Source organism: Saccoglossus kowalevskii, chromosome 11, assembly GCF_978046115.1.
Source record: "Saccoglossus kowalevskii chromosome 11, keSacKowa6.1, whole genome shotgun sequence".
In the NCBI taxonomy this organism is placed as follows: domain Eukaryota; kingdom Metazoa; phylum Hemichordata; class Enteropneusta; family Harrimaniidae; genus Saccoglossus; species Saccoglossus kowalevskii.
In genome coordinates, this window is record NC_140651.1 from 2965926 (window position 1) to 2993878 (window position 27953).

At 37.7% G+C, this 27953-nt stretch overlaps 2 protein-coding genes across 2 annotated transcripts in view; one reads left to right on the forward strand and one right to left on the reverse strand.

Moving 5' to 3' along the window:
- The window catches only part of LOC146735860 (C-type lection lectoxin-Enh3-like), a 355515-nt gene that overhangs the window by 312128 nt on the left and 15434 nt on the right, over positions 1-27953 (forward strand). The window lies entirely within an intron of this gene.
- Positions 4542-16323, reverse strand: LOC100377013 (carbohydrate sulfotransferase 14-like). Its single transcript, XM_085505621.1, has 2 exons — positions 15555-16323; positions 4542-6291 (listed from the first exon to the last, which is right to left on the reverse strand). The coding sequence occupies exons 1-2, from the start codon at positions 15738-15740 to the stop codon at positions 5476-5478; spliced, it is 1002 nt and encodes a 333-aa protein (XP_085361747.1). The 5' UTR covers positions 15741-16323; the 3' UTR covers positions 4542-5475.

Genomic DNA, 27953 nt, shown 5'->3' on the forward strand with positions numbered 1-27953 from the left:
AATTCGGCCGAATTTTGTTATCGGTTGGCTTAATATAACCCCAACGGACCGTATTTTTGTGAAAGATTGGTATTTTTGTCCTGATTTGTAGGAATCTGAAAAACGCGTTTCACAACTTGTCTCTTTAGTTTTATGCGTCATTCAAGATGGCGGCCCCATATAGTAAATATCGTATTTATTTTATTATCACGTGTGCGCCAGCTGACTGTGGGTAAAACATAGGAACGCAAGAACGCACAAGAACTTGTTACGCGCCTTAGGTAGTAAGCTCAACTAATGAGTTAAACTCATAGTTGCTGTTGACATAGAAAGTAAAGTAAGTCAAATCAAAAGCAGCCTGTCGGCTGAGATATCTCCGCGGTTAGCAATGCACAATTTAATTAAAGAACTGAAGATATCATTAGAGAATGAACAATATGTATAGTATCAAAGCATTCAGACTTGTAGTTTCCAAGAAGAAGTAGAAAAAGTAAAAAGTTGACACGAATTCATATGATAAGCTCCACTCGACAAAGTTGTATGATGGTGAAGTACATGTTTACTATGATTTGACGTAGTATATACCTTGCCCTTTATTTGGTGTTATTTGCTCACTTTATTTTCTATGTCAAAAGCAACTATGAGTTATTGTTTCTCAGTTCTTATTCACTGTTATAATGCTGTACCATTACTTTCACCATCCTCGTACAGCCAGATCTGAAGGCCTTTGATCAAATATAGCTACTTACTGTACGAGGAGTGTTGAATGTTTGGACCAATCTAGTCACTAACTGAGTAAGAAGTGTTGAATGTTGGTCACATTTACTCACTAGTTGAGTGGATAGTGTTGAACCTTTTATAAAATCTAGCCACTTGCTGAGTGAGGAGTGTTGAATGTTTGGTTCAATCTAGTCACTAATTGAGTGAGGAGTGTTGAATGTTTGATCCATTCTAGTCACTAACTGAGTGAGGAGTGTTGAATGTTTGGTTCAATCTAGTAACTAATTGAGCGAGGAGTGTTGAATGTTTAGACCAGCCAAGTCAACATCTGAGCGAGGAATGTTAAATGTTGGTCACATTTACTCACTAGCTGAGTGAGGAGTGTTGAATGTTTAGTCCAATCTAGTAACTAATTGAGCGAGGAGTGTTGAATGTTTGGACAAGCCAAGTCACTAACTGAGCGAGGAATGTTAAATATTGGTCACATTTACTCACTAGCTGAGTGGATAGTGTTGAATGTTTGGTTCAATCTAGCCACTTTCTGAGTGAGGAGTGTTGAATGTTTGGTTCAATCTAGTCACTAACTGAGGAGTGCAGAAATTTTGGTCCAATCTTGTCACTAACTGAGTGAGGAGTGTTGAATATTTGGTCCAATCTAGTCACTAACTGAGTGAGAAGTGTTGAATGTATTGTTCAATCTAGTCACTAACTGAGTGAGGAGTGTTGAATGTTTGGTCCAATCTAGTCGCTAACTGAATGAGGGGTGTTGACTGATTAGTCCAATCTAGTCACTAAGTGAGTGAGGAGTGTTGAATGTTAGTTCAATCTAGTCACTAACTGAGTGAGGAGTGTTGAATGTTTAGTTCAATCTAGTCACTAACTGAGCGAGGAGTGTTGAATGTTTAGTCCAATCTAGTCACTAACTGAGTGAGGAGTGTTGAATTTTTGGTCCAATCTAGTCACTAAGTGAGTGAGGAGTGTCGAATGTTTAGTCGAATCTAGTCACTAACTGAGTGAGAAGTGTTAAATGTATTGTTTAATCTAGTCACTAACTGAGTGAGGAGTGTTGAATGTTTAGTCCAATCTAGTCACTAAGTGAGTGAGGAGTGTTGAATGTTTAGTTCAATCTAGTCACTAATTGAGTGAGGAGTGTTGAATGTTTAGTCCAATCTAGCCACTAACTGAGCGAGGAGTGTTGAATGTTTTGTTCAATCTAGTCACTAACTGAGTGAGGAGTGTTGAATGATTAGTCCAATCTAGTCACTAACTGAGTGCGGAGTGTTGAATTTTTAGTCCAATCTAGTCACTAACTGAGTGAGAAGTGTTGAATGTTGGTCACATTTACTCACTAGTTGAGTGGATAGTGTTGAACCTTTTATAAAATCTAGCCACTTGCTGAGTGAGGAGTGTTGAATGTTTGGTTCAATCTAGTCACTAATTAAGTGAGGAGTGTTGAATGTTTGATCCAATCTAGTCACTAACTGAGTGAGGAGTGTTGAATGTTTGGTCCAATCTAGTAACTAATTGAGCGAGGAGTGTTGAATGTTTAGACCAGCCAAGTCAACAACTGAGCGAGAAATGTTAAATGTTGGTCACATTTACTCACTAGCTGAGTGAGGAGTGTTGAATGTTTAGTCCAATCTAGTAACTAATTGAGCGAGGAGTGTTGAATGTTTGGACAAGCCAAGTCACTAACTGAGCGAGGAATGTTAAATAGTGGTCACATTTACTCACTAGCTGAGTGGATAGTGTTGAATGTTTGGTTCAATCTAGCCACTTTCTGAGTGAGGAGTGTTGAATGTTTGGTTCAATCTAGTCACTAACTGAGGAGTGTATAAATTTTGGTTCAATCTAGTCACTAACTGAGTGAGGAGTGTTGAATGTTTGGTCCAATCTAGTCACTAACTGAGTGAGAAGTGTTGAATGTATTGTTCAATCTAGTCACTAACTGAGTGAGGAGTGTTGAATATTTGGTCCAATCTAGTCGCTAACTGAATGAGGGGTGTTGAATGATTAGTCCAATCTAGTCACTAAGTGAGTGAGAAGTGTTGAGTGTTAGTTCAATCTAGTCACTAACTGAGTGAGGAGTGTTGAATGTTTAGTTCAATCTAGTCACTAACTGAGCGAAGAGTGTTGAATGTTTGGTCCAATCTAGTCACTAAGTGAGTGAGGAGTGTCGAATGTTTAGTCGAATCTAGTCACTAACTGAGTGAGAAGTGTTAAATGTATTGTTTAATCTAGTCACTAACTGAGTGAGGAGTGTTGAATGTTTAGTCCAATCTAGTCACTAAGTGAGTGAGTGTTGAATGTTTAGTTCAATCTAGTCACTAAGTGAGTGAGGAGTGTTGAATGTTTAGTCCAATCTAGTCACTAACTGAGCGAGGAGTGTTGAATGTTTTGTTCAATCTAGTCACTAACTGAGTGAGGAGTGTTGAATGATTAGTCCAATCTAGTCACTAACTGAGTGCGGAGTGTTGAATTTTTAGTCCAATCTAAGCACTAACTGAGTGAGAAGTGTTGGATGTTTAGTCCAATCTAGTCACTAACTGAGTGAGAAGTGTTGAATGTTTAGTTCAATCTAGTCACTAACTGAGTGAGGAGTGTTGAATGTTTGGTCCAATCTAGTCACTAACTGAGTGAGAAGAGTTGAATGTTTTGTTCAATGTAGTCACTAACTGAGTGAGAAGTGTTGAATGTTTGGACCAACCGTGGAAGGTACTAACGGAGTGAGAAGTGTTGAATGTTTAGTCGAATCTAGTCACTAACTGAGTGAGGAGTGTTGAATGTTTAGTCCAATCTAGTCACTAACTGAGTGAGAAGTGTTGAATGTTTAGTTCAATCTAGTCACTAACTGAGTGAAGAGTGTTGAATGATTAGTCCAATCTAGTCACTAACTGAGTGAGGAGTGTTGAATGTTTAGTCCAATCTAGTCACTAACTGAGTGGGAAGTGTTGAATGTATTGTTCAATCTAGTCACTAACTGAATGAGGAATGTTGAATGATTAGTCCAATCTAGTCACTAACTGAGTGTTGAATGTTTAGTCCAATCTAGTCACTAACTGGGTGAGAAGTGTTGAATGTTTAGTTCAATCTAGTCACTAACTGAGTGAAGAGTGTTGAATGATTAGTCCAATCTAGTCACTAACTGAGTGAGGAGTGTTGAATGTTTAGTCCAATCTAGTCACTAACTGAGTGGGAAGTGTTGAATGTATTGTTCAATCTAGTCACTAACTGAATGAGGAATGTTGAATGATTAGTCCAATCTAGTCACTAACTGAGTGTTGAATGTTTAGTCCAATCTAGTCACTAACTGGGTGAGAAGTGTTGAATGTTTAGTTCAATCTAGTCACTGACTGAGTGAGGAGTGTCGAATGTTCAGTCTAATCTAGTTACTAACTGAGTGAGAAGTGTTGAATGTTTAGTTCTATCTAGTCACTAACTGAGTGAGGAGTGTTGAATGTTTAGGCAATCTAGTCACTAACTGAGTGAAAAAGTGTTGAATGTTTAATCCAATCTAGTTACTAACTGAGTGAGAAGTGTTGAATATTGGTCAAATGTAATCACTAGTAATCAGCTGAGTGAACAGTGTTGTGGTGGTGGTCGATACTCTTTGCAATGTACAAAACACATATAAAACGTCTCGATTGTTTGTTTACAAGAAATTCTAATTCGACTAGTGCCCTTTAAAGCTGCACTAAAAGATCGTTCGTAAAGCTGGAAATACTCAGTCGTTTGATCCTGAGCGAATTGCGGGAAATTGGTTATTCGCCTGGATTCATCCATAATAAACAACGTTTTATGAAAAAAGCGTTAGCAAATGAAATAAAAAGCCGGAACAATAGTACGTTTAATCATGAACATGTACGTTTATTACATATTTATACCATATAATACTTCACATAATGTTTCCACCCAGAGACCCAAACCCGTTGTACAGTTTTCGTAAGATTAAGTTATTTTACCAAATTTGCAAAACCAAAGCGGAACCATACAAATAACTTATACGTATTTTTGTGTGGTAAAAACAAGTCTTTGTGTCTTCAAAATACCAACCAAGTTTGAGATTATTTAAATACGGAAATGATACAGTATACAAACTAACATGTACTGTACATCTTTTGAAAGTTGTTTCATACGTACCGCATAAATTCGGACGTTTATTTTCAACAAAAAAGTTTGTTTTTTATTTGAAATAATTATCTTGAATATTCATGAATCCATTGAATCAATATGATTAAAATATGATATGATCTCGACTCGCGTCAAGGTTATTGCTAGGGATTATGTCGTGTAGGACCCCTTCCGAATAAATTGTGTCCTCTATGGACAAGTCGCTAAAATGACGTCAATATGACGTAGATGGTGGCTTTCAATTATGGTCACCGATGTGCATCGTTCTAATTACATTCTCAGACCATAATATTTTTAATGGTATCAGCATCATCACAAATTGATTGGACTATAAAACGAGAACTCACTGGTTGCTGATGTAAAAGATTTGGACTGCGTCATCATTTATTTCTGTTTGGATTTGGTGTATTTTTATATACTATAAAATACTTTATTTTTGCTTGGAATTGATTTTCGCTATTTTCGCTAGGAATGATTCAATGCAAATAAAATCCAGTGAATATACCTGTTTTCCTATATTTTACATTCAACTTGTAAAAAATCAGTGAAAATAAATTCCATACAAAACACCCAAACAGTGTTTTCAGTGAAAATTAATTCCAGCTAAAATAAAGTATTTTACAGTCAACGCCGCCTTGTTGTTGATCAAAAAGATAATTTGGGCGCAGAATATGCAAATGTCGCAAAATCCAGCGCGTATTTTGAAATAAGCTGCCGTAGATCTTCATCGGAAATCTTCGCAAGTTCTTCTTGGATGATTGAAGATGTCGTAACATTGTAATATGTTTGAATATTCGGAAATTGTACGAGGTCCTGTACCGATAAATCTTTGAATATAGTTTGTACGTCGTTGTGAAGGTTTTCGATTGAGCCAATGAAACTGTAGTTGACAGCGCAGGGCTGGCATATCTCAAACATCGGACGCCAGTGCTGATCCATCAAACTAGTTGGAGTGTCAATCAAATATTTCACAAATTCACCGAACGTAATCTTGATGTCAGACGAGTTTCCTGTGACCTCCCATAGGGGGCGATATTTTTTTGCAATCTTTTTTCCGTATCTTTCAATGAATGAAACTTTCGTTCGGGTAAATTTGTCACGGTAAGCTGACAAAAGGCGGGTAATTGGATTCCGGACGAACATGAATTTATAATAATGTTTTAGCCTATACTCAATCTCATCATCTGAGTAGTTTGCAAGAAATCTGAAACCTTTTCGGTGGTCCATTTTACGTCCCATGTCCACTTTTTCCCATTGACCGTTTAGTACCCGAATGACCCGTTTCCAATTTGAACAGGCAACTTTAGGAACCGCGCAATACAGAAACCTGTATTGGTCGTTTACTATAATCTGACGAGTCAGCACATTACGTTCATTCGCCGGGAGTGTTTTCAATCTCTGGTGGGTCTTGTCGTTTTTACACATCATGTCCACTGTTCGATCCCTCAAGGCCCGTATAATCTGTAAAAAAATAAGAATCAAATTAAGATTAATATATATTCGAAATATTTAAGCTCATTACGGTAGCCAGTCCCAACTACCTGTCGAGTAAGACCGCGTAAATTCGAACCGCATAAGAAGAGAATGGCTTATGTAGTCAATGTCAAATTAACATAATTTAATTAAATTACAAACCAAGGTAAATATTTATTTTCAAATTTAAAGCTCTAAATTAATTATTAATAGTTAACTTTTCAATATTTTAAGTATACCATTAAAAGCCATCGATATATGTGAGCGAGTGACTATCTGTCTGTCTGTCCATGTTGAGGGTGGTGTCACACGCAACGTAATATTACCGTAATTGGTATAGTACAGGTGTGATGGTTCAAATACCAAAATGGCAACAGTAACAGAAAGACATCCCTGGCGGCGATGATAAAATACGAACACGGAGCCAACAGATGAGGTTTCAACTGATACTGGTATTATTATACTCTGCAAACATCAAGTACAATAACGCGGAAAAACTCCACTACTCCAATAACTAGATACTTAAACTCCAATACAATTCAACGAGATCTCCGATCTGATCTCAGTGCTGAACAACTCCCCTATATATACCCACACTGTCTATAAATAGACCATTACATCAGCATACATATTGAGTCTGGAATTTACTATAAATTTCTAGAATGTTCTATTACCTTCTATTGCCTCCTAAAGTGTTCTATTACCTATTCAACCAGTTTCTAAAAAAATCTAGAATATTCCACCCAGACACAGTACAGTTCTAGAACATTCTCAGTGACACGGAAGTGGTAAATAAGTCGTATGCGACAGGTGGATAAATGCCATCGATATATGTGAGTGAGTGAGTGAGTGAGTGAGTGAGTGAGTGAGTGAGTGACTATCTGTCTGTCCATCCATGTTGAGGATGGATAAATGCCATAGATATATGTGAGTGAGTGACTATCTGTCTTTCTGTCCATGTTGAGGATGGATAAATGCCATAGATATATGTGAGTGAGTGAGTGAGTGACTATCTGTCTGTCCATCCATGTTGAGGGTGGATAAATGCCATCGATATATGTGTGTGAGTGACTATCTGTCTGTCTGTCCATGTTGAGGATGGATAAATGCCATAGATATATGTGTGTGAGTGACTATCTGTCTGTCTGTCCATGTTGAGGGTGGATAAATGCCATCGATATATGTGTGTGAGTGACTATCTGTCTGTCTGTCCATGTTGAGGATGGATAAATGCCATAGATATATGTGTGTGAGTGACTGTCTGTCCATGTTGAGGATGGATAAATGCCATAGATATATGTGAGTGAGTGAGTGAGTGAGTGACTATCTGTCTGTCCATCCATGTTGAGGGTGGATAAATGCCATCGATATATGTGAGTGAGTGAGTGACTATCTGTCTGTCTGTCCATGTTGAGGGTGGATAAATGCCACCGATATATGTGAGTGAGTGACTATCTGTCTGTCTGTCCATGTTGAGGGTGGATAAATGCCATCGATATATGTGTGTGAGTGACTATCTGTCTGTCTGTCCATGTTGAGGATGGATAAATGCCATAGATATATGTGAGTGAGTGACTATCTGTCTGTCTGTCCATGTTGAGGATGGATAAATGCCATCGATATATGTGAGTGAGTGACTATCTGTCTGTCTGTCCATGTTGAGGGTGGATAAATGCCATCGATATATGTGTGTGAGTGACTATCTGTCTGTCTGTCCATGTTGAGGATGGATAAATACCATAGATATATGTGAGTGAGTGACTATCTGTCTGTCTGTCCATGTTGAGGATGGATAAATGCCATCGATATATGTGTGTGAGTGACTATCTGTCTGTCCGTCCATGTTGAGGGTGGATAAATGCCATCGATATATGTGTGTGAGTGACTATCTGTCTGTCCATCCATGTTGAGGGTGGATAAATGCCATCGATATATGTGAGTGAGTGAGTGACTATCTGTCTGTCTGTCCATGTTGAGGGTGGATAAATGCCATCGATATATGTGTGTGAGTGACTATCTGTCAGTCTGTCCATGTTGAGGATGGATAAATGCCATAGATATATGTGAGTGAGTGACTATCTGTCTGTCTGTCCATGTTGAGGGTGGATAAATGCCATCGATATATGTGTGTGAGTGACTATCTGTCTGTCTGTCCATGTTGAGGATGGATAAATGCCATAGATATATGTGTGTGAGTGACTGTCTGTCCATGTTGAGGGTGGATAAATGCCACCGATATATGTGAGTGAGTGACTGTCTGTCTGTCTGTCTGTCCATGTTGGGGGTGGATAAATGCCACCGATATATGTGAGTGAGTGACTATCTCTGTCTGTCCATCTTGAGGGTGGATAAATGCCACCGATATATGTGAGTGAGTGACTATCTGTCTGTCTGTCCATGTTGAGGGTGGATAAATGCCACCGATATATGTGAGTGAGTGACTATCTGTCTGTCTGTCCATGTTGAGGATGGATAAATGCCACCGATATATGTGAGTGAGTGACTATCTGTCTGTCTGTCCATTTTGAGGGTGGATAAATGCCACCGATATATGTGAGTGAGTGACTATCTGTCTGTCTGTCTATGTTGAGGGTGGATAAATGCCATAGATATATGTGAGTGTGTGACTATCTGTCTGTCTGTCCATGTTGAGGGTGGATAAATGCCATCGATATATGTGAGTGAGTGACTATCTGTCTGTCTGTCCATGTTGAGGGTGGATAAATGCCATCGATATATGTGAGTGAGTGACTATCTGTCTGTCTGTCCATGTTGAGGGTGGATAAATGCCATAGGTATATGTGAGTGAGTGACTATCTGTCTGTCTGTCCATGTTGAGGGTGGATAAATGCCATCGATATATGTGAGTGAGTGACTATCTGTCTGTCTGTCCATGTTGAGGGTGGATAAATGCCATAGATATATGTGAGTGAGTGACTATCTGTCTGTCTGTCCATGTTGAGGGTGGATAAATGCCATAGATATATGTGAGTGAGTGACTATCTGTCTGTGGTGGTAGATGGGTATACATTCGTGTTCCATCATGGCTATCACATTCAGAGTTCAGGGTGACAGGTATATTAATGCCACTATCACTACAACTACCCCAGACCATTCGTCCCGGTGTTATCGCTATCGCCACACGAGACTCCTGTGGCGATAGCGATAACACCGGGACGAATGGTCTGGGGTACACTACAACATATGATAAACATACGGGATTCAAGACAATATATTACTCCGTTGTTTTGGAGTAGTTGAAATCTAGTACGAGCTCTGCACTTGAAAGGAAATAAACACAGTGGTATGTGGTATTATAATAAGATGGAAGTGGTTGTCCCAGTCATATGTACACGTAGTTACAGAGAATCAAACATTTCTACTGACTGTCGTAGTGTTATTTGCCTCTGTGAACTTGTGAAATACTAATTTGCGTGAGACCAAAGAAATTTACTTACACACGTTTATACTAAAACATACGGAAGTTATCGTCGCCATTGGGCACGTCTGTAATGACTTAATTATTTTTTTTTAATTAATTAATTAATTAATTAGTTGTTTTTAGAAATCATCAAATTTGGTTGACAATTTGTTATCACTGATTTGATATAAACAAACCCAGTGGGAATTCACTATATTTTGTTTTTGATATTGTCTATTATTAAAGTATGTAAAGTATTCCCCATTCCGCCACTTATTTCATAAAACGTTGTCCAAATGTGGATAATAAGCATTGCCGCCTAATTGCTCACACGCTACACATGGCTTCAATACTATTTATTTACTTTCTTCAGATTGGTCGATATTTACATTCAAGTCAGATTAATCACCATCGATATGACTTGCGGTACTATTTTTGATTATGATAATATTAATATTTGATATTGTGAAAATATTCGACTGTTGTAATCTAATTTATTTGTAGGTTTGATAAAGGTGTTACACCAAAACGTGACTTAAATACAATTTCTAAAAAAATCAAGCTAATAGGTAGTAATGAATGCGTTTTAAACCCATACTTGTTGTGCTACGTTACTTCCATGAAAATATCTGTTTTGTTTTTTATTGCGAACATGTACACAAAAACACACATAAATACACACCCACGTGCGTCACTGTACTGCTTCGCACTGGATAAATGTCTTCATTCTGTGCACATATTTCCAACAAATGTTTTATTATAGTCAAATGTTGACCCATATATCGAGAAATAATACATGTCACACCAATATTGAACTTGATTGAAATTTGTTTGTGATTGATATGGTAATTAGGTTGACGCTAGAATGACCCGAATTGTCTCCTCCCATGTGTCGGTGAACTGTCTCCGCTATGTGTCGGTGAACTGTCTACGCTATGTGTCGGTGAACTGTCTACGTCCATGAGTCGGTAAACTGTCTACGTCCGTTCTTCCTGTGTACATGTCTGATGTTCCGGCCGCTACGCTACCCTACACACAGACATGTACACAGGGCTATAAGCCGTTGTGTTTACGTGCACCTGCAAGGGCATAGAAGACCTAACCATCTTGTCGGGAGTCGACCATCCTTACCGCGTTAGCACCTGTCTACGCCCACGCACGGTTACTATCTTTTTTAGTAACCGTGGTCCACGTAAATCTCGGTGAGTCGTTGAAGGACTGGACAACATCGGTAACGTGAAACTACACCCACATACAAACTTCAAATGTGGTATGAATTAAGTAGATAATTTTAGGAGATCAGAAAGCTGGGGAAATCGGATTTTTTAAGTACCTGATTCACACCTGATAACGTCAGAAATAAAGTAGAAATTTTGTGATGAGACGAGGAATTGTGGTATTGTTCAAACAAGTGCCCTCACTTTGCAATTGTTAGCATGTGTTTAACAAACCTCCAAATAAAATAATTGTGGTATCCCTTCCACTTTCTTCGAATCCTCAATAAATGATTTATTTACTTAGCAGTCACGTGACCATATTGTTGTATCTCACGAAACATAGATGTTTAATTAGTGTGAATTATGAGCTTCCACGATATATATAGATTATGGTTTAAAACAACTCTATGAAAATAATTACTTTAAAATAATGATTTTTACATCCTGAAAACTTCTACTACATCCTTAACTCGACCTCACAAGAAAACACACATTATGGTAATTTTAATCAATTGTGACTGAGATAAGCGTACACCTCGCTGTCTCTTTAATTTCCTGTTCCTTGGTTTCACTCTCGAATTATTCAGCACCGCAGTACGAGGAATTCAACGTACGTGACCAACATACGACCACGGATGTATACACCGCCATGATACGACATACGGGCTAATCACACTCCTAAATATCAATGAAGAAAATATGACGTCACAATCTGTACTACGAGTAGTGAAAGCCACGAGTGCACAATCCCTTAGGAAAATTAAATTCCCGTTGACAAAAACGCAATTCCTCATTACTGCCAGGAAATGCAAAATAGTATCATGCAAGATGGTTATCTATAATACAAACTTATTAAATAAAATTAATTTTAGTAATATAAATAAATTAGAAACACACAACATGTAATTCCACTCCTGTAGTATTTCAATGGGCGGAATCTAAATAACAGTCAGTAGGTTTGACACGTGTTCCACGGACATTTGATCATTAGCATTATTCGTACTATTATAAATCCATACATGACATATTCACTGGTCTGTTGCGTGGAGCGAATATTACATGAGGTTACTTAAGAATATCATGTTAATTTAATGTTTCACACGTAATTCCTTATGCTATTTTTCTAAAAGAAATGTTATAAAATAAGTACTACATGATTTCTAATTGTTAAAACCATACTCCTGTGATATTTCTAGTCAGCGTTGTGTTTTGGCAAAATGTTGCTCACCGTAGACGATCAGGATTCTTTATCTGATTTGCTCAACACTCATCCAACCTCGTAAATAAGTATGTGTATAGCTGAATACGAGTGCAATGCTTAGAATATACAATGTTTACACACAGTTCAACCATGACGTCATTTTAACGGGTTGGTAACGCCAATACGAGAATGCGACATGGTACTTATTAGGTTGGGTGGGCAGAGACGGGCGGACGGGGTGGGGGATTTCTATAAACAAAACATTGTATTTTATGTGAGAGAAATATTGGTGGCGCCAAAAATCTATTTCGTCGCTGTACCACTCTCTAAACAAAACATGATGTACCTTATGCCAAAGCTCATACTATAGTATTCTGAGGCTAACTACAAATTGAATGAACTCTAAAACTCATGCAACTATGCTGATGAATTATTGCACCTGTGAGAGTAAACATACCGAGAGACATTCAATAAGTACTTATCCGTACAGTTAATCAACTACTACTAAACTAGCGATGAAAGCATTTATGTGTTTCACGCCAAGGGGGATTTAGCTTAAAGGGGGATTTAGCTTAAAGGGGGATTTAGCTTAAAGGGGGATTTAGCTTAAAGGGGCTCAACTTGCACATTGGTAATTTCACGTATCATTGACCATGGAATGTAGGTTCGTTGACTCTAGAAACTTCCCATAAGAAGGCTTGGTTGACTTGGGACACTTCCCATATGTGAGCTTGGTTGACCTGGGACACTTCCCATATGTGAGCTTGGTTGACCTGGGACACTTCCCATATGTGAGCTTGGTTGACCGGCGACACTTTCCATATGTGCTCGGTTGACCGTGGACACTTCTTATATGTGAGCTCGGCTGACAAGAAACACTTCTCATATTTTAGCTCGGTTGACAGGGAACACTTCTCATATTTGAGCTCGGTTGAGCGGGGACACTTCCCATATGTGAGCTCGGTTGACGGGGACACTTCACATATATGAGCTCGGTTGACCGGGGACACTTCACATATATGAGCTCGGTTGACCGGAGACACTTCCCATATGTGAGCTCGGTTGACCAGGGCACTTCCCATATGTGAGCTCGGTTGACCTGGGACACTTCACATATGTGAGCTCTGTTGACCGGGGACACTTCCCATATGTGAGCTCGGTTGACCGGGGACACTTCACATATGTGAGCTCGGTTGACTGGGCACACTTTACATATGTGAGCTCGGTTGACCGGGGACACTTCACATATGTGAGCTCGGTTGACTGGGCACACTTTACATATGTGAGCTCGGTTGACCGGAGACACTTCCCATATGTGAGCTCGGTTGACCAGGGCACTTCCCATATGTGAGCTCGGTTGACCTGGGACACTTCACATATGTGAGCTCTGTTGACCGGGGACACTTCCCATATGTGAGCTCGGTTGACCGGGGACACTTCACATATGTGAGCTCGGTTGACTGGGCACACTTTACATATGTGAGCTCGGTTGACCGGGGACACTTCACATATGTGAGCTCGGTTGACCGGGGACACTTCCCATAGGTGAGCTCGGTTGACCGGGGACACTTCACATATGTGAACTCGGTTGACCGGGGGCACTTCCCACATGTGAGCTCGGTTGACTGGGGACACTTCCCATATGTGAACTTGGTTGACCGGGGACACTTCCCATATGTGAGCTCGGTTGATCGGGACACTTCCCATTTCTTGTTTTGCTAATTTTGTTCATATTGTTTAATTATCCGTGCAGTATAGAGACAAACTAGTGTCAAATGTTTAAGTACTGAGTTGTACATTAGATTGTGATATCATTTACGAAAATAACTAATATGCAAAAAATTAACAGAAATGGTGGATTTCATAATAAGTTTATATAGCATGGTACTACTATAGACTGTTCGACCTCTGGCGGACCACAGTTCCTCTGACTGTGGGCGGACTAATTCTCCCACTGACTAAAATGACGTCATCACATTGAATCAATAAATCACATAGAATTGGTCCAGGGTCGACAAAAACAAACATGAATGTAGATAGGTAAGGGTGTCAAATGTCAGCAAAGGATTGTTAATGAGAACTCCAATTAAAACTAATTTTAAACAAAATTTATAAATTATCAAATTAAACGTCAATAATTTATGGTATTAAAGCAAAACAATGACCTCTTTACACCAATAACATAACTCGATATCCGACTTGATATATATATGGGTAGATCGTGATGACCTTTCAGTTGCTGTTCCCCTCGTAAGTTTTAGTCGAAGGTTTTAGATTAAAATGTGTGACAATTTCTTTCTACTGACAACCGAGTATTGGGTCAGAGCTTCAGACCATGGAAGGTAAAAGTCCTTCTATCTCCCATGCTCAGACAGACCAAAACGTCACGTGCAGAGCAGCGCGTTATCTGTTTCAGTGTGCGGTCGGAGTCGGTTACCACTGAAACCAAGGTTGAAGTTTCCGCCATTTTGCTTTGTCTGAAAACAAATGAATGTCTGAAGGTGTTAGGACGATTCGGCCCTGATCGCTTACGGCCTTGGTCAATTTAAGACATTACGACTCTAGTTTGGACATTACGGTCCCCAAATAGGCTGTTCTTTACGGTTAGGGTATCAATTATATTGGATATGTGTTAATATCTAGTGTTATGTATTAAAAGCACAACGAACGTAGGACTTTTATATTCACAAGGCAGGAACGTCTAGAAATACTGTCTGAACTGCTACCGGTGTTTCATTGTAACTAACAGTAAATAAACCGTGCACTTATCACACCCCGGGCTTCTCTTAATGTTGATGATCAAACGTACAAAATACATCCAGTATCAAATCACGCGGCTTAAAATATAGATAGAGCATTGCCTGTTTAATTTCACCAGAATCAGATAGGAAGTTGCATGAGATTCCTATTAAGAGTGCATGTTGACAAACGCAGTCACGGTGCGGGGAAATAAGTCAACTGTGTTGAAATTAGGGAAATTTTGCATCACATAACAAAGTCACGTAAGTTGTCACTACCAGTACCGTCGTCACTTTACAATAAAACTCACCAATGTCTCAGTGAATGTCGATGTTGTCTGTCAACTTTTTTTTATAAAGACAGACATAAACATCCATTAAAGTATATAGAGTGTTCTCAAATACATCGGCCAACGGGGATTTTGTTGTAATCGATACGTAGAAATATGGCAGCAGATAACGGCAACGACATGAGTAAAATTATTGTAACCGTGACTGGCGGGTTGATGGACTTTAATTGTCTGAAGGTAGCTCTTTAGAGTAGTCATTAAGTCAATTACATATCGGAAGGGGGTAATTAAAGGATTGATTAATTAATTGGAAATTACAAGTAAATGACCTTCAAAAACAAAACGTAAATTATTCGTAGCAATAAGAAATTATGAAATTTTTACCTCGTTTTCCATATTAATTGACTGTTGGCGGAAAACTTGGTGATCAATTGCGGTCCAAACGATGGTTGACGACCGGGTTATTGCAGCAGGGAACTCAAATACTAGAAGAGCCAGTGACGTGACTGAACACAGACATACAACCAGCAAGGCTTTCTTGGAGTGTGGAAACAGTTTACGGTGTGTCATCCTGATATTTTATAGTTATTATTAAATAGTAATAATATGATATGGCGTAATACAGAGTATATTCCAATCAGGTTGGTTGTACACAACTCACGACGAGAACTTGAGAAGGTGGCGGTTGAATCCAGAACAGATCAAAACATCGTCAGAGACACTGGCATTTGAATGGAGAATGTAATGTCAATACACGTTTAAGAGGTGACCGACTTATTTACGCTCTGCTCCCAGACTGGGCACTGCAAGCAGTCTGAGTTCTTCACAAAGAGACAGACGAGTCACGAAACACACAACAGATGTGTTGTAATTTTCAGAGACGCTGGTGAGTAGCTGGACCTGACATCGTAATCGTGTCACATCTATCAAGCCCTTTGTCAAATCACAGGATTGGAATAAGTTAACGCAAACACAAATACGCATACATAGAACCACGTCGATTGTCCGTGATCACTGAAACGAATATTCAACCATCAAGACAAAGCGTCGACGCCTACGTTGATATGTACCCTACTTGAAACACAGTTCGTCTGCGACCAATTCTCTGGCGATCAACGTCAACGGCACAACGTTAACCCTGACGGCGATACCATGGCGATAAGATGATACCTATAGCATGGAGCTAATGCTTACGGCGAGAATGTTTTACGTCTGAGCTTATTTACATAGTGTAAATCCACACTAACTTATAACTATATCTAGCATGGATCTCCGTGTATCTATCAACATTCAACATACAATGATATACTGTCAATACTGCTACCAGGACGTAAACAGGCTTTGACGTCAACTGCAGTCAGAATAGCTGGCTGGAATTTATATGTACGACACTGGAGTCTTCACTTCTCTTGGGAATTGGTTAACTGAATTCTCAAATGAAGCGAAACGCGGCAAAAAATTCAATGCCCGGATCGAGGTGAATGTCGATGAAAAGTTACATAGCAACACGTCCGATACACGGTCCATTAAGTGTAGTAGATTTACTATCGTCAAGATGCATATCGTCCCCGACAGATTAGGCCCTACCAGTGACAACCCATGTACATCAGTAGAGCTTATATAAAATCGAATCTAGTCACTTTACATAAAAAACGTGTACAGTACAATGAGCTTTTATGCTGAATTCAATTATGTACAATTACATACAATTTTAGAAAATGGGCGCCAAGTTAATTATAAATCTTTTGCAGATGGCGACAGGCAAATTAAATGCTTTGAGATTACACCTCAAGTTGGCCCCTAACACAACGGAAATGACACTTCAAGGAAGGCTCGTTAACAATCTGTCAATCACCCACACAAACACATTCAGTTCTCAATCGAGTACGTGCACTTGCTACTGCAATGGATGTTCCGTGTTCGTGTGATGCGAGATAGGAGAACTCGATTCGGGCGTTGAGTGTGACGCGAGCAAACGCCATGCCACCCATTGGCTGTTGTTGTTTTTTTACTTTATGAAAGATGATGCTACGCATAAATCGATTACCGACCAGTGCGAATCAACGTATTACGTCATCCCTTGAAGCCATGGTAACAATTCTATTAAATAATTTACGGACGCGTTCATAATTCCAACAGTGTATTAAAATACTATTGGCCAGTGCTACTTACAACAATCATATCGCATTCTTGATTATCAATCAGAACTCAATTTAACAATACATCGCATGGTGCACCACTCCTTCCGTATGTCGGCATACAGTTTATTGACAAAGCCCTCGGGACCAAACTTCCTAAGAAAACATATAGACCCATCGGCGTTGCAATTAAATAAACTGGAAAACTTGTTTATCTTTCCCATGATGTCAAATAGAAAGAAAATGTCCCTTGAATGTATAACACTAACTACTCCAGTTATCATTGACACCATTGACAAACAACCCATCTTAATCAAACAAACGAATATATTTTCGGAGTAAAATAAAATAAAAGAAATATATAGCATAGAGATGGATGGTAAGGACATACTTAATTGGGTATCTGGTATCAAAAATATTTTGCACTATCTGGAAATGGATGTCATGGGAAAATAATGATCCAAATTATAACACCAATCTAATCAGCATAATTTGCTTTAAACTTAAAAAAAGTATTTGAAAACAAGAGCCAAGAACAAATGCATAATGATAATAAAAGCAAAAACCAAAAGAATAAACTGCGTACATATAGACTGCTAAAGAAAAATTGTCAGTATGAAAATTATCTAACAATAGTAACAAATGCAAAACATAGAGCAGAGTTAACGAAATTGAGAATTAGCGCCCATAATTTAGAAATAGAGAAAGAACAATACAAAAGAATTCCTTGCAGTGGTAGAAAGTGCACTGCTTGCGACCAAAATGAGATTGAAGACGAAATTCAATTCTTACCCGAATGCAAGCTGCATGAAAATGAGAGAACTGAAATGTTGAAGAAAATAAATTTAATACACTGCAACAACACAAATACCAATAAATTGATTACAATGCTAACAAGCAATAACAGCCAAAAAATAACAAAACTAGCAAGCTACATCTATAATTGTTTAATAAACTATTATTTTTATTCAATTTTAGTGCTTCAATTTTGTTACTTCCTCAGTTTTTCATTTTTATTGTAATTTTCCCTGGATGCGGTCGATAGCCACTTAGGGGGCCCTGGATGCAGTCGATATCCACTTAGGGGTCCCTGGATGCGGTCGATATCCACTTAGGAGTCCCTGGATGCGGTCGATAGCCACTTGGGGACCCTGTGGTGGTAATTTCTGACATTCGTCAGGCATTCGTCATTACATGATAGGCATTCGCCCAGTACATGACAGACATTCGTCACTACATGATAGGCATTCATCATTGCATGATAGACATTCGTCATTACATGATAGGCATTCGTTATTACATGATAGGCATTCTTCATTGCATGAATCGTGTAATGCATTCGTCATTTCATGATATGCATCCGTCGTTACATGATAGGCATTCGTCATTATATGATAGGCATTCGTCATTACATGCTAGGCATTTGTCATTACATGATATGCATTCGTCATTACATGCTAGGCATTCGCCATTACATGATAGGCATTCGTCGTTACATGATAGGCATTCATAATTGCAGGATAGGCATTCGCCAGTACATGGTATGAATTCGTGATAGGCATTCGTCATTACATAAATAGGCATTGATCATTGCAGGATAGGCATTCGCCAGTACATGATATGCATTCGTCATTACATGATAGGCATTCGTCATTACATGATAGGCATTCACCAGTACAAGTTAGACATACGTCACTACATGATAGGCATTCATCATTGCATGATAGAAATTCGTCATTACATGATAGGCATACGTCACTACATGATAGGCATTCATCATTGCATGATAGACATTCGTCATTACATGATAGGCATTCGTCATTACATGAAAGGCATTCTTCATTACATGATAGACATTCGTCATTACATAATTGGCATTCTTCATTACATGATAGGCATTCATCATTGCATGATAGGAATTCGTCAGAACATGATAGGCATACTTCATTACATGATATACATTCGTCATTACATAATTGTCATTTTTCATTACATGATTGGCATTAATCATTGCATGATTGGCATTCATAATTGCATGATAGGCATTCGTCATCACATGATATGTATTTGAGAACGCCTATTTTAGTGCTTCAATTTTGTTACTTCCTCAGTTTTTCATCTTTATTGTAATTTTCTCTGGATGCCGTCGATAGCCACTTAGGGGGCCCTGGATGCAGTCGATATCCACTTAGGGGTCCTTGGATGCGGTCGATAGCCACTTGGGGACCCTGTGGTGGTAATTTCTGACATTCGTCAGGCATTCGTCATTACATGATAGGCATTCGCCCAGTACATGATAGACATTCGTCATTACATGATAGGCATTCATCATTGCATGATAGGCATTCGTCATTACATGATAGGCATACTTCATTACATGATATACATTCGTCATTACATAATTGTCATTTTTCATTACATGATTAGCATTAATCATTGCATGATTGGCATTCATCATTGCATGATAGGCATTCGTCATCACATGATATGTATTTGAGAACGCCTATTTTGCAATTATGAATGCCTATCATGTATATAGACGAAAATCTATCATTATATGACAATTGCATATCACGTAATAACAAAAGCGTATCATGTAATGACGAAAGCGTATCATGTAATGACGAAAGCGTATCATGTAATGACGAAAGCGTATCATGTAATAACAAAAGCGTATCATGTAATAACAAAAGCGTATCATGTAATGACGAAAGCGTATCATGTAATAACAAAAGCGTATCATGTAATAACAAAAGCGTATCATGTAATGACGAAAGCGTATCATGTAATGACGAAAGCGTATCATGTAATGACAAAAGCGTATCATGTAATGACGAAAGCTACCACGTTATGGTGAATGCCTACAATGTTATGGCGAATGCCTATCACGTGATGACAAAAATCCGTCATGAAAAGACAAAAACCTATATTTATATGGCAATTTCTTATCATGTAATGACGAAAATCTATCAGGTAATGACGAATGCCTATCATTATGTGAGCTAGGTAAAATTTGACCATTGATGGGCGCTATTTATTAAGGATGCTCGATGTATGTTCTTCCAGCAATTTAACTTTATTATCATAAAATAAGCCCCAAAAATGATACAAAATGAGTAAACAATGAAAGTCATTTGCATTATTTTTCATAAAATTAGCTCTAAAAATCACTGGCGGTTTTGCTTAGTAACATCATTGGACTCTTCGTCTGAGAAGCATCTCTTCTTTCACCTTTCTGATAACTGAATCATTCAGTCCAAAGCTGGTTGTGCATGTTCTTCAGTCCAGCTGGTTTCAACGAGTAACTGACAGGATATGTACATGTTTGTTAGGCTTCTAACCATATGTTCAAAATCTTTATGCATATCTTTGTTCACGACATATGCTGACATTTTTACTCTTTTGTTCACTTTCATTGATATTGTAACAAAATTCCGCCGGGGAGCAAGGACGCAATCCCCCCCAAACACCCCTTCAGTTGATGTACCTTATGTTACTGAGGGTTAAACAGTAGCACGAAATCTACTTTAGTGAATATGACTGAAGTCTCGAAAAGGTAGCGTAAGGTAGCGTTGCCAAATAAAATAAAGATAATTGATCTTCACATATTCACAAGGTCCGGCTTCAGTTATCATAAATTGAAGGCTTATTCCCTATTGAATGGCTGGTACACCGGGTCATGACAATAGGAGATCATACCAGATGGACGAAGGGGTCAACTCGGGTCAGTTCCTATTTCGCAAAAAAATATACTCAGACAAAGAAAATATGTTTAATGGTTTAATAATATAACACCAAAAAGAAGAAAATAGTAGAGAAGAAATACAGAAAATGTGCATGGTCAACTACAGTTAAAATAGTTCCAGAAGCACAGATTAAGTTGCTGGTAATATCTGGGGTGTGTTTGTTGGAATTAAATTCACTGTCTATTCTGAAAGTTACAGAGCGTACTCGGATTTCAAACCTATATTTGAGCTGTTGAATCAAGTCTGGATTTTTAAAGAGATATCGATATCGATGGAGGTGGTGGATTGACGAACATCTCACCGACTGAGGGCAATATTGCATTAGCTTACTAAATACGTAACCACAGTCCCTCTATAGGGACTGTTGTTAAACCCTTCATCAGTCGGAACAGTACTTGACCGAATCGTTCGATTTATTTAGCTTTCAGAATGTTCGACGTTATTACTTTCATTATGCAATTTAGTTAAAATGGAAAGTAATTCTACGTCGTTTGGTGTGTCGTTTTTCACGATGTTGTTGAGATTGTTTATTGCGCATTAAATATTTGATATGCATTCTCCTAGATAGCATAGACATGTGTCTGAGCAAAGTGTGATAGGTCGGCTTAGGTGGGGTTGGTATAAATTTGAGTCCGTTGCCAAGGGCAATGACCTCTGTTGGGGTCAGAATTCTACTTGAAAAATTCCGAATAAAACCTGAGACCAACCGTTTATTTTTAGCCAGTTTAGCATTGTATTCGTTTACATCTTGCAATGTGTTTCTTACATGAGAAGTGTCTATTGCGTTTTGTGTTTTGGACAGAGTCCATAGTAATAACGGTAGTTCTCTTTTTGGAGGATGTGGTGGCCCTAAAAGGAGCCGTTTGGTTTGTGTGCCGAAGCACTAATTTAAATGAGGTTAGAAATACGTTTCCTTTCTTTTCGGGGGGGGGGGTCCTGCACTCTTTTCCTCGATTGTTTGAGAAATTGCCTCAGTTTTTCAACAGCCATAGTTTGATGCTTTACTCCAGCCAGGCGTTTGATATCTGCAAACGCGTCCTTCTCCTCCTTTACCAGAACGGCCTGAAATTGTTTCAGATGTGTCGGTAAATAAATATCCAGTAGTTTAGCGTACTGTTTAGATGCCTGGTTTGAGATAAGTTCTCACTTTTGTAGGAATGCCGTAGACGGCTTCAAACCAGGTATAACGGTTTTTTTTGAAACCACTAAACCCTTACGAATTTTTCCTGATAATGAAAATTTATGTATCGACTTGATCTGATTAACAATAGACCACTCAGTACGGTAAAGTTTGGATAAAGATTTTACCTTACCCTTAATTGCAGAGAAGAGAGCGTCTGGTAAACGTCTCTGTGCTGGCGTTGGTGCAGAATCTACAGGTTGGCTGTCTGTAGTCAAGTCAAGCATATGCGTATCAAATACCACGTCGAAATCTTCGATAGTGCTGATATCTTCTGCTGTAGACATGACGGGATTGGAATGGATAACTGATGTTTCTGACAGTATTATTTATAGGATCGACCGGCAGAGCAAAGTATTGCTACTATGTTATAGGATAGTCTGGATTTTTAAAGAGATATCGATATTTTTAGATGCAGATTCTCGTGATGACACTGGACAGTATTGCGTACTCGGTTTCCCATAGCCTGGGTTGCTATGCCAACTGAATTCCAAACTGTAGATCAACTATTATCACGATGTTGTTGCCGTTTTGGGTTTCCAGACTTGTTTCAAAGCTGAAATAATAACGGGAGGCTTTCCTCGGGTTCTGACCACTAACTAAGAGAAGACAAATATCCTGTCTCAAATTCCAAAGTCTATTTTTCAAACCTAGAAATTTTTCTGATTGAATTTGTACTATATAGATCGTGTGTATTTCCCAAATTTACAAATTCTATTATTTTGACCGATTATCCATTGTTAAATAATGAATTTCGAATAAGTTAATGACGATATTACTTTTTTTATATGAAACTGTTTTGTAACAAATTTTTGGTTGCCAAGATTGTTATAACAACTATAACAACTATAATACGCATTCTACAGAATTTGCTGTGTCACTGGGTAGTAAATTGTTTCTCAGAAATAGTGTCCCTGTTGAGGAATACGAAATAAAGACAGTTCATTTCTAATGTTATTGATAGTCCAGACTTACAAGGAAATGTTTACAATATTCAACCAGTTCATGGAGGGGGGGGGGTCGTAATGTGAATGGAAGTGAGTTATTAGATAGAAAAGAACTAGTGAAAGATTAAAAAATAGAAAAAAAATACGTAGTACAGCTGGTAAGCATAAAGTAGTTCATATTCTGATTGGTAAATTGGGCAACTTTCTTGACTCAACGTTGGGTAAAATGATTCCTGATGGTTGGTTTAAAACTATTTCCAGCAAAAACATTGTAGCTCTGATAGTAAATGCAGAGAGAAAATGTGAGTTAAATAACATTTGACCAGTGAGGGCGTTATTAAAAACATTGTAGCTCTGATAGTAAATGCAGAGAGAAAATGTGAGTTAAATAACATTTGACCAGTGAGGGCGTTATTAAAATTGTTTCTCTCTGTCTCTCATTTTAATTCTAAACATAACATTACAAAATACGGAATGAGCTGACTAGTTTTCGGTTACAACGTAGATGGCGCACTAACTATAATGACATTACGAAAACAATACATACTTATTCAATAATAATAATAACAATTCATTTCACCACTAATATATAATCGCGTACCATCTTGGGTATATTGTTTTCTGTTGCCATTCATGCAATTCTAGTTCACTTGATACGAATTGGTAACTGTCTGCTTTCCTAATTAAGAAATATATTATTCGAAGATGAACAAAAGGAACGATAAATTTAAAATTCAACATTGTTATCAAAACTCATAGTTTGTAGCAAGATAGTATAAATAGAAGAAAACAAAGCAATGTATTGTATAAATAGAGTAAGTATAATGGGTTTAGTACAAGTTATTTGAAATGGTTGCTATCACAGCAATATGTGGGGTAAGAGAATGAACAAACAGAATGCAATGGGTCTGGAATTTTAAAAAGTCATTAAACCACAAGTATTTAGTGTAGACAAACCCACACAAACTGGGAATATAAAATAAATGCTCATTAGTTTGGCAGCCTTGTTAAGTTTGTGTTTTTAATAAAATTAAAAAACTTTCTTCACAATAACCATAATGAAAGATTGTCGCGTGAGGGCGCTTCTGATAGAAATCACTTGGAATATATTATGTATATATCAATCGTTGGGTGAAGGTTTCATACCATATATATTTATCATTGATGTAGTTTGTATTAGTATGTAGTTATGTTCTATTGTAACAAATTATTGATCTGTTCATAATCGTGTTCATTAAATTTTGTACATGTATGTGTGTGCGTTTGCTTTCATTGAAAAGGTCACAATTTGCCTATTATAGTCGGTTTAAATACGTTACTATGACGATTCTTATATGACGCTGTTATTTTCTAGCAGAGATTTGTATCCAAAGTCACAATTGAATAGATAGTCCACTTACACGTATATGCCATTGCCGTGCCAGTTTACCGTATAACAAATGTTCAACAAGGTTAACGCACTCGTGTAGTGATATAAATACAATAAAATGAAGTATGTGTTTTTTGTATCGTACATTTTCCCTGGTCATTAGTTTTTATGAATTTATAGTAGCTGTATGCAGAAAAAATCTCCACAAATTTCTAATCAATCAAAATCCAATTCCTATTACAGCATTTTACTTGAGTGGCCAGATGTTGTTGTACACGAACAATATTCTGACATGATACAATACTGTTTATTTTATTTTTGAATTATTGACCTAATGTATCTAAGAATGTGGTGGTAGATATTTCACACTATCCCAGCTTAGTGTTTTGGCCAATCGATATACTATGAAATTCTTTATTTTAGCTGGAATTAATTTTCGCTGAAAAGACTTTTTGAGTGTTTTGTATGGAGTTTAGTTTCACTGATTTTTGATGAGTTGAATGTAAAACATAGGAAAAAAGGTATATTCACTTGATTGTATTTTCACTGAAACATCCCTTCAACGTAAATAGCGAAAACAAATTCGAGCAAAAATTAAGCATTTTACAGTGTTCCATATTTTTGACGCATTAGATTGTACGTAGATGTTTACAGGCTTCTTCTCTCAGTCGATAACGGATATGCCATGAATAGCATCACTGATATTGAGAACAATAACAGAAAATAGTTCCAGATCGTCACTATTAAAATAATCAATAATTATGCATCGAAAATAAAATGAAAAGTGAAGTCAAAAATTATATTTAATTGTTGTTTATGTTATTGTAAATGTTATATAAAACATTTGCTCGGTTTTCCCAACATTTGGTATGATGACATACTTTACCCATAATCCTTTGCCGGAGAATCAAGATGGTGGACACTATAATACATATGAAAATAATAGACTGCGAAGTGGTATGAAAGTGTAAATCACCTACATTTGGAACTCTTTCATCTAGAATCATTTTGTTGTTTTCATTGAGTTAATTCAATTTACTCTTGCATGAAAGTTTGTAATTAAGACACAACAACACCACGCAGAGTTGAATAGTCTTCCTTCGTGCTTACCGTGACGTTTCCACAAAAAAACGTTATAAAAGACCTAGTCTAGAATTTCACCAACGACAGTTTCAATATACATATCTAGTACATTGTAGAGTAATGGATAAGCACATATATCGATTGCAATTATTTCAATACACTTCATTTTGTGTGCTTTCCTTTATCTCATCTCCACTGTTATAACCAAGTCTTCCTTACCCAGAGAGTTAAGCCAGTTTCTTTGTTAAAAACCGACTGCGTTTTTTACGTTTTACAATCCATTTGCAGACGGAGGTTGTCCTCCAACGTGGCGGGTGACATTTTTTGTAGCAGTGAAAGTGAAGTAAACATTTCAGCGGATTTAAACATTTCTCAATTTTGGTGTTCTATTAAATACATTGTTATATACAAAAATTCTTTCATTGCGATGGTAAATGAACGCTCCACATTTACCGTGCGTGTATTTCATATATGCAATGTAATTTAATGAAATAAATTGTCGCATCATTCTCTCTAATAAGGACAAAGGTTACTCTGAGTTCAAAGCGCTTTGCACGTGATATAATGTAGCATGTGTTCCTTTGTATTGTACATTCTTTGGTCATTAGTGCTGATTATATTGTGATAGATTTATGAAGTATGTCCAACAAATGTACATTAATGCCCATATTCTACTTTAGTATTCTACTTGAACGGGTGTTGCTGTGCGATAGTCACGATACAGAAACTGAACTATTGAATTATTGAACTAATTTTAGATTGAGATGTTTGATACCATAAAATGCAACAGAAACAAACTCGCTTCTAGTGGTAATGGGAATTCCTTAACCCGTAATTAATTTGGTTCCAACTGATGCATAGATTATGATGGCATGTACACGAACACGAACAATATTTCCGTTGAAAAGTATATATATGCGACAACCACTATCGACAAGAACCATGCAACACAGCCTGTTTTCTGTTTCAATCATTGGACACTTGGGATTATGCATCAAATTGTTAACTGCATTCAGTTTCAGAATTGTCGTTCGAGAAACAGCACAACAAAAAACGAATTATTGTGGGGATAAGAGTGTGACACACACATGGCGTTTGTTTACTCGCTCACCGTGGCGTAAATTGTCCACTTTTTTGCTAACTAGCATGTGCATGTCAGAACTAAATGTTTACTACTGACCGGAACTTGCACGCAATTTACTGTGACAGCGTTTCCTATGACCGAAGTAAGACAAACGTATCCAGTGATGGCAAAGTGCATCCTACTGTACATACTTGCAAATACATTCACGCGGAGTTAGGTTAAATCAGGATTATGACGTCACACTATTGTATTTTAATATAATATAATTTACAGTGTTTATCTGGGAAATAACCCAGGGAAAGTTTTAGTAGTACACAGAAAGATTTTTAGAAATCGCGGTAGAAATTTCGGAGGAACGAGGTTCTTCAACTTAGTTCTCAATTCTAAAAAAATAATCACAGGTTCCGTACGCTATGGAGTTGTGAGGAGTGTAACACGTGGCTTGTGATTATATATGCATGTATCAGATGTTTTCCCTGCTCATTACTTCATTTGTGTTTGTTCTCACAAAAGTTACATGCATGACACACAATGTAGTGCGCCAGACAATATTTAAATTAACAGTTGGTACTATATTGGTTCAAGGAGTAAGGATTTCTAGGGTAGCGTAGCGGCCGGAACAACAGACATGTACACAGGAAGAACGGACGTAGACAGTTTACCGACTCATGGGCGTAGACAGTTCACCGACACGTAGCGTAGACAGTTCACCGACACATAGCGGAGACAGTTCACCGACACATGGGAGGAGACAATTCGGGTCATTCTAGCGTCAACCTAACCATATCAATCACAAACAAATTTCAATCAAGTTCAATATTGGTGTGACATGTAGTATTTCTCGATATATGGGTCAACATTTGGCTATAATAAAACATTTGTTGGAAATATGTGCACAGAATGAAGACATTTATCCAGTGCGAAGCAGTACAGTGACGCACGTGGGTGTGTATTTATGTGTGTTTTTGTGTACATGTTCGCAATAAAAAACAAAACAGATATTTTCATGGAAGTAACGTAGCACAACAAGTATGGGTTTAAAACGCATTCATTACTACATATTAGCTTGATGTTTTAGAAATTGTATTTAAGTCACGTTTTGGTGTAACACCTTTATCAAACCTACAAATAAATTAGATTACAACAGTCGAATATTTTCACAATATCAAATATTAATATTATCATAATCAAAAATAGTACCGCAAGTCATATCGATGGTGATTAATCTGACTTGAA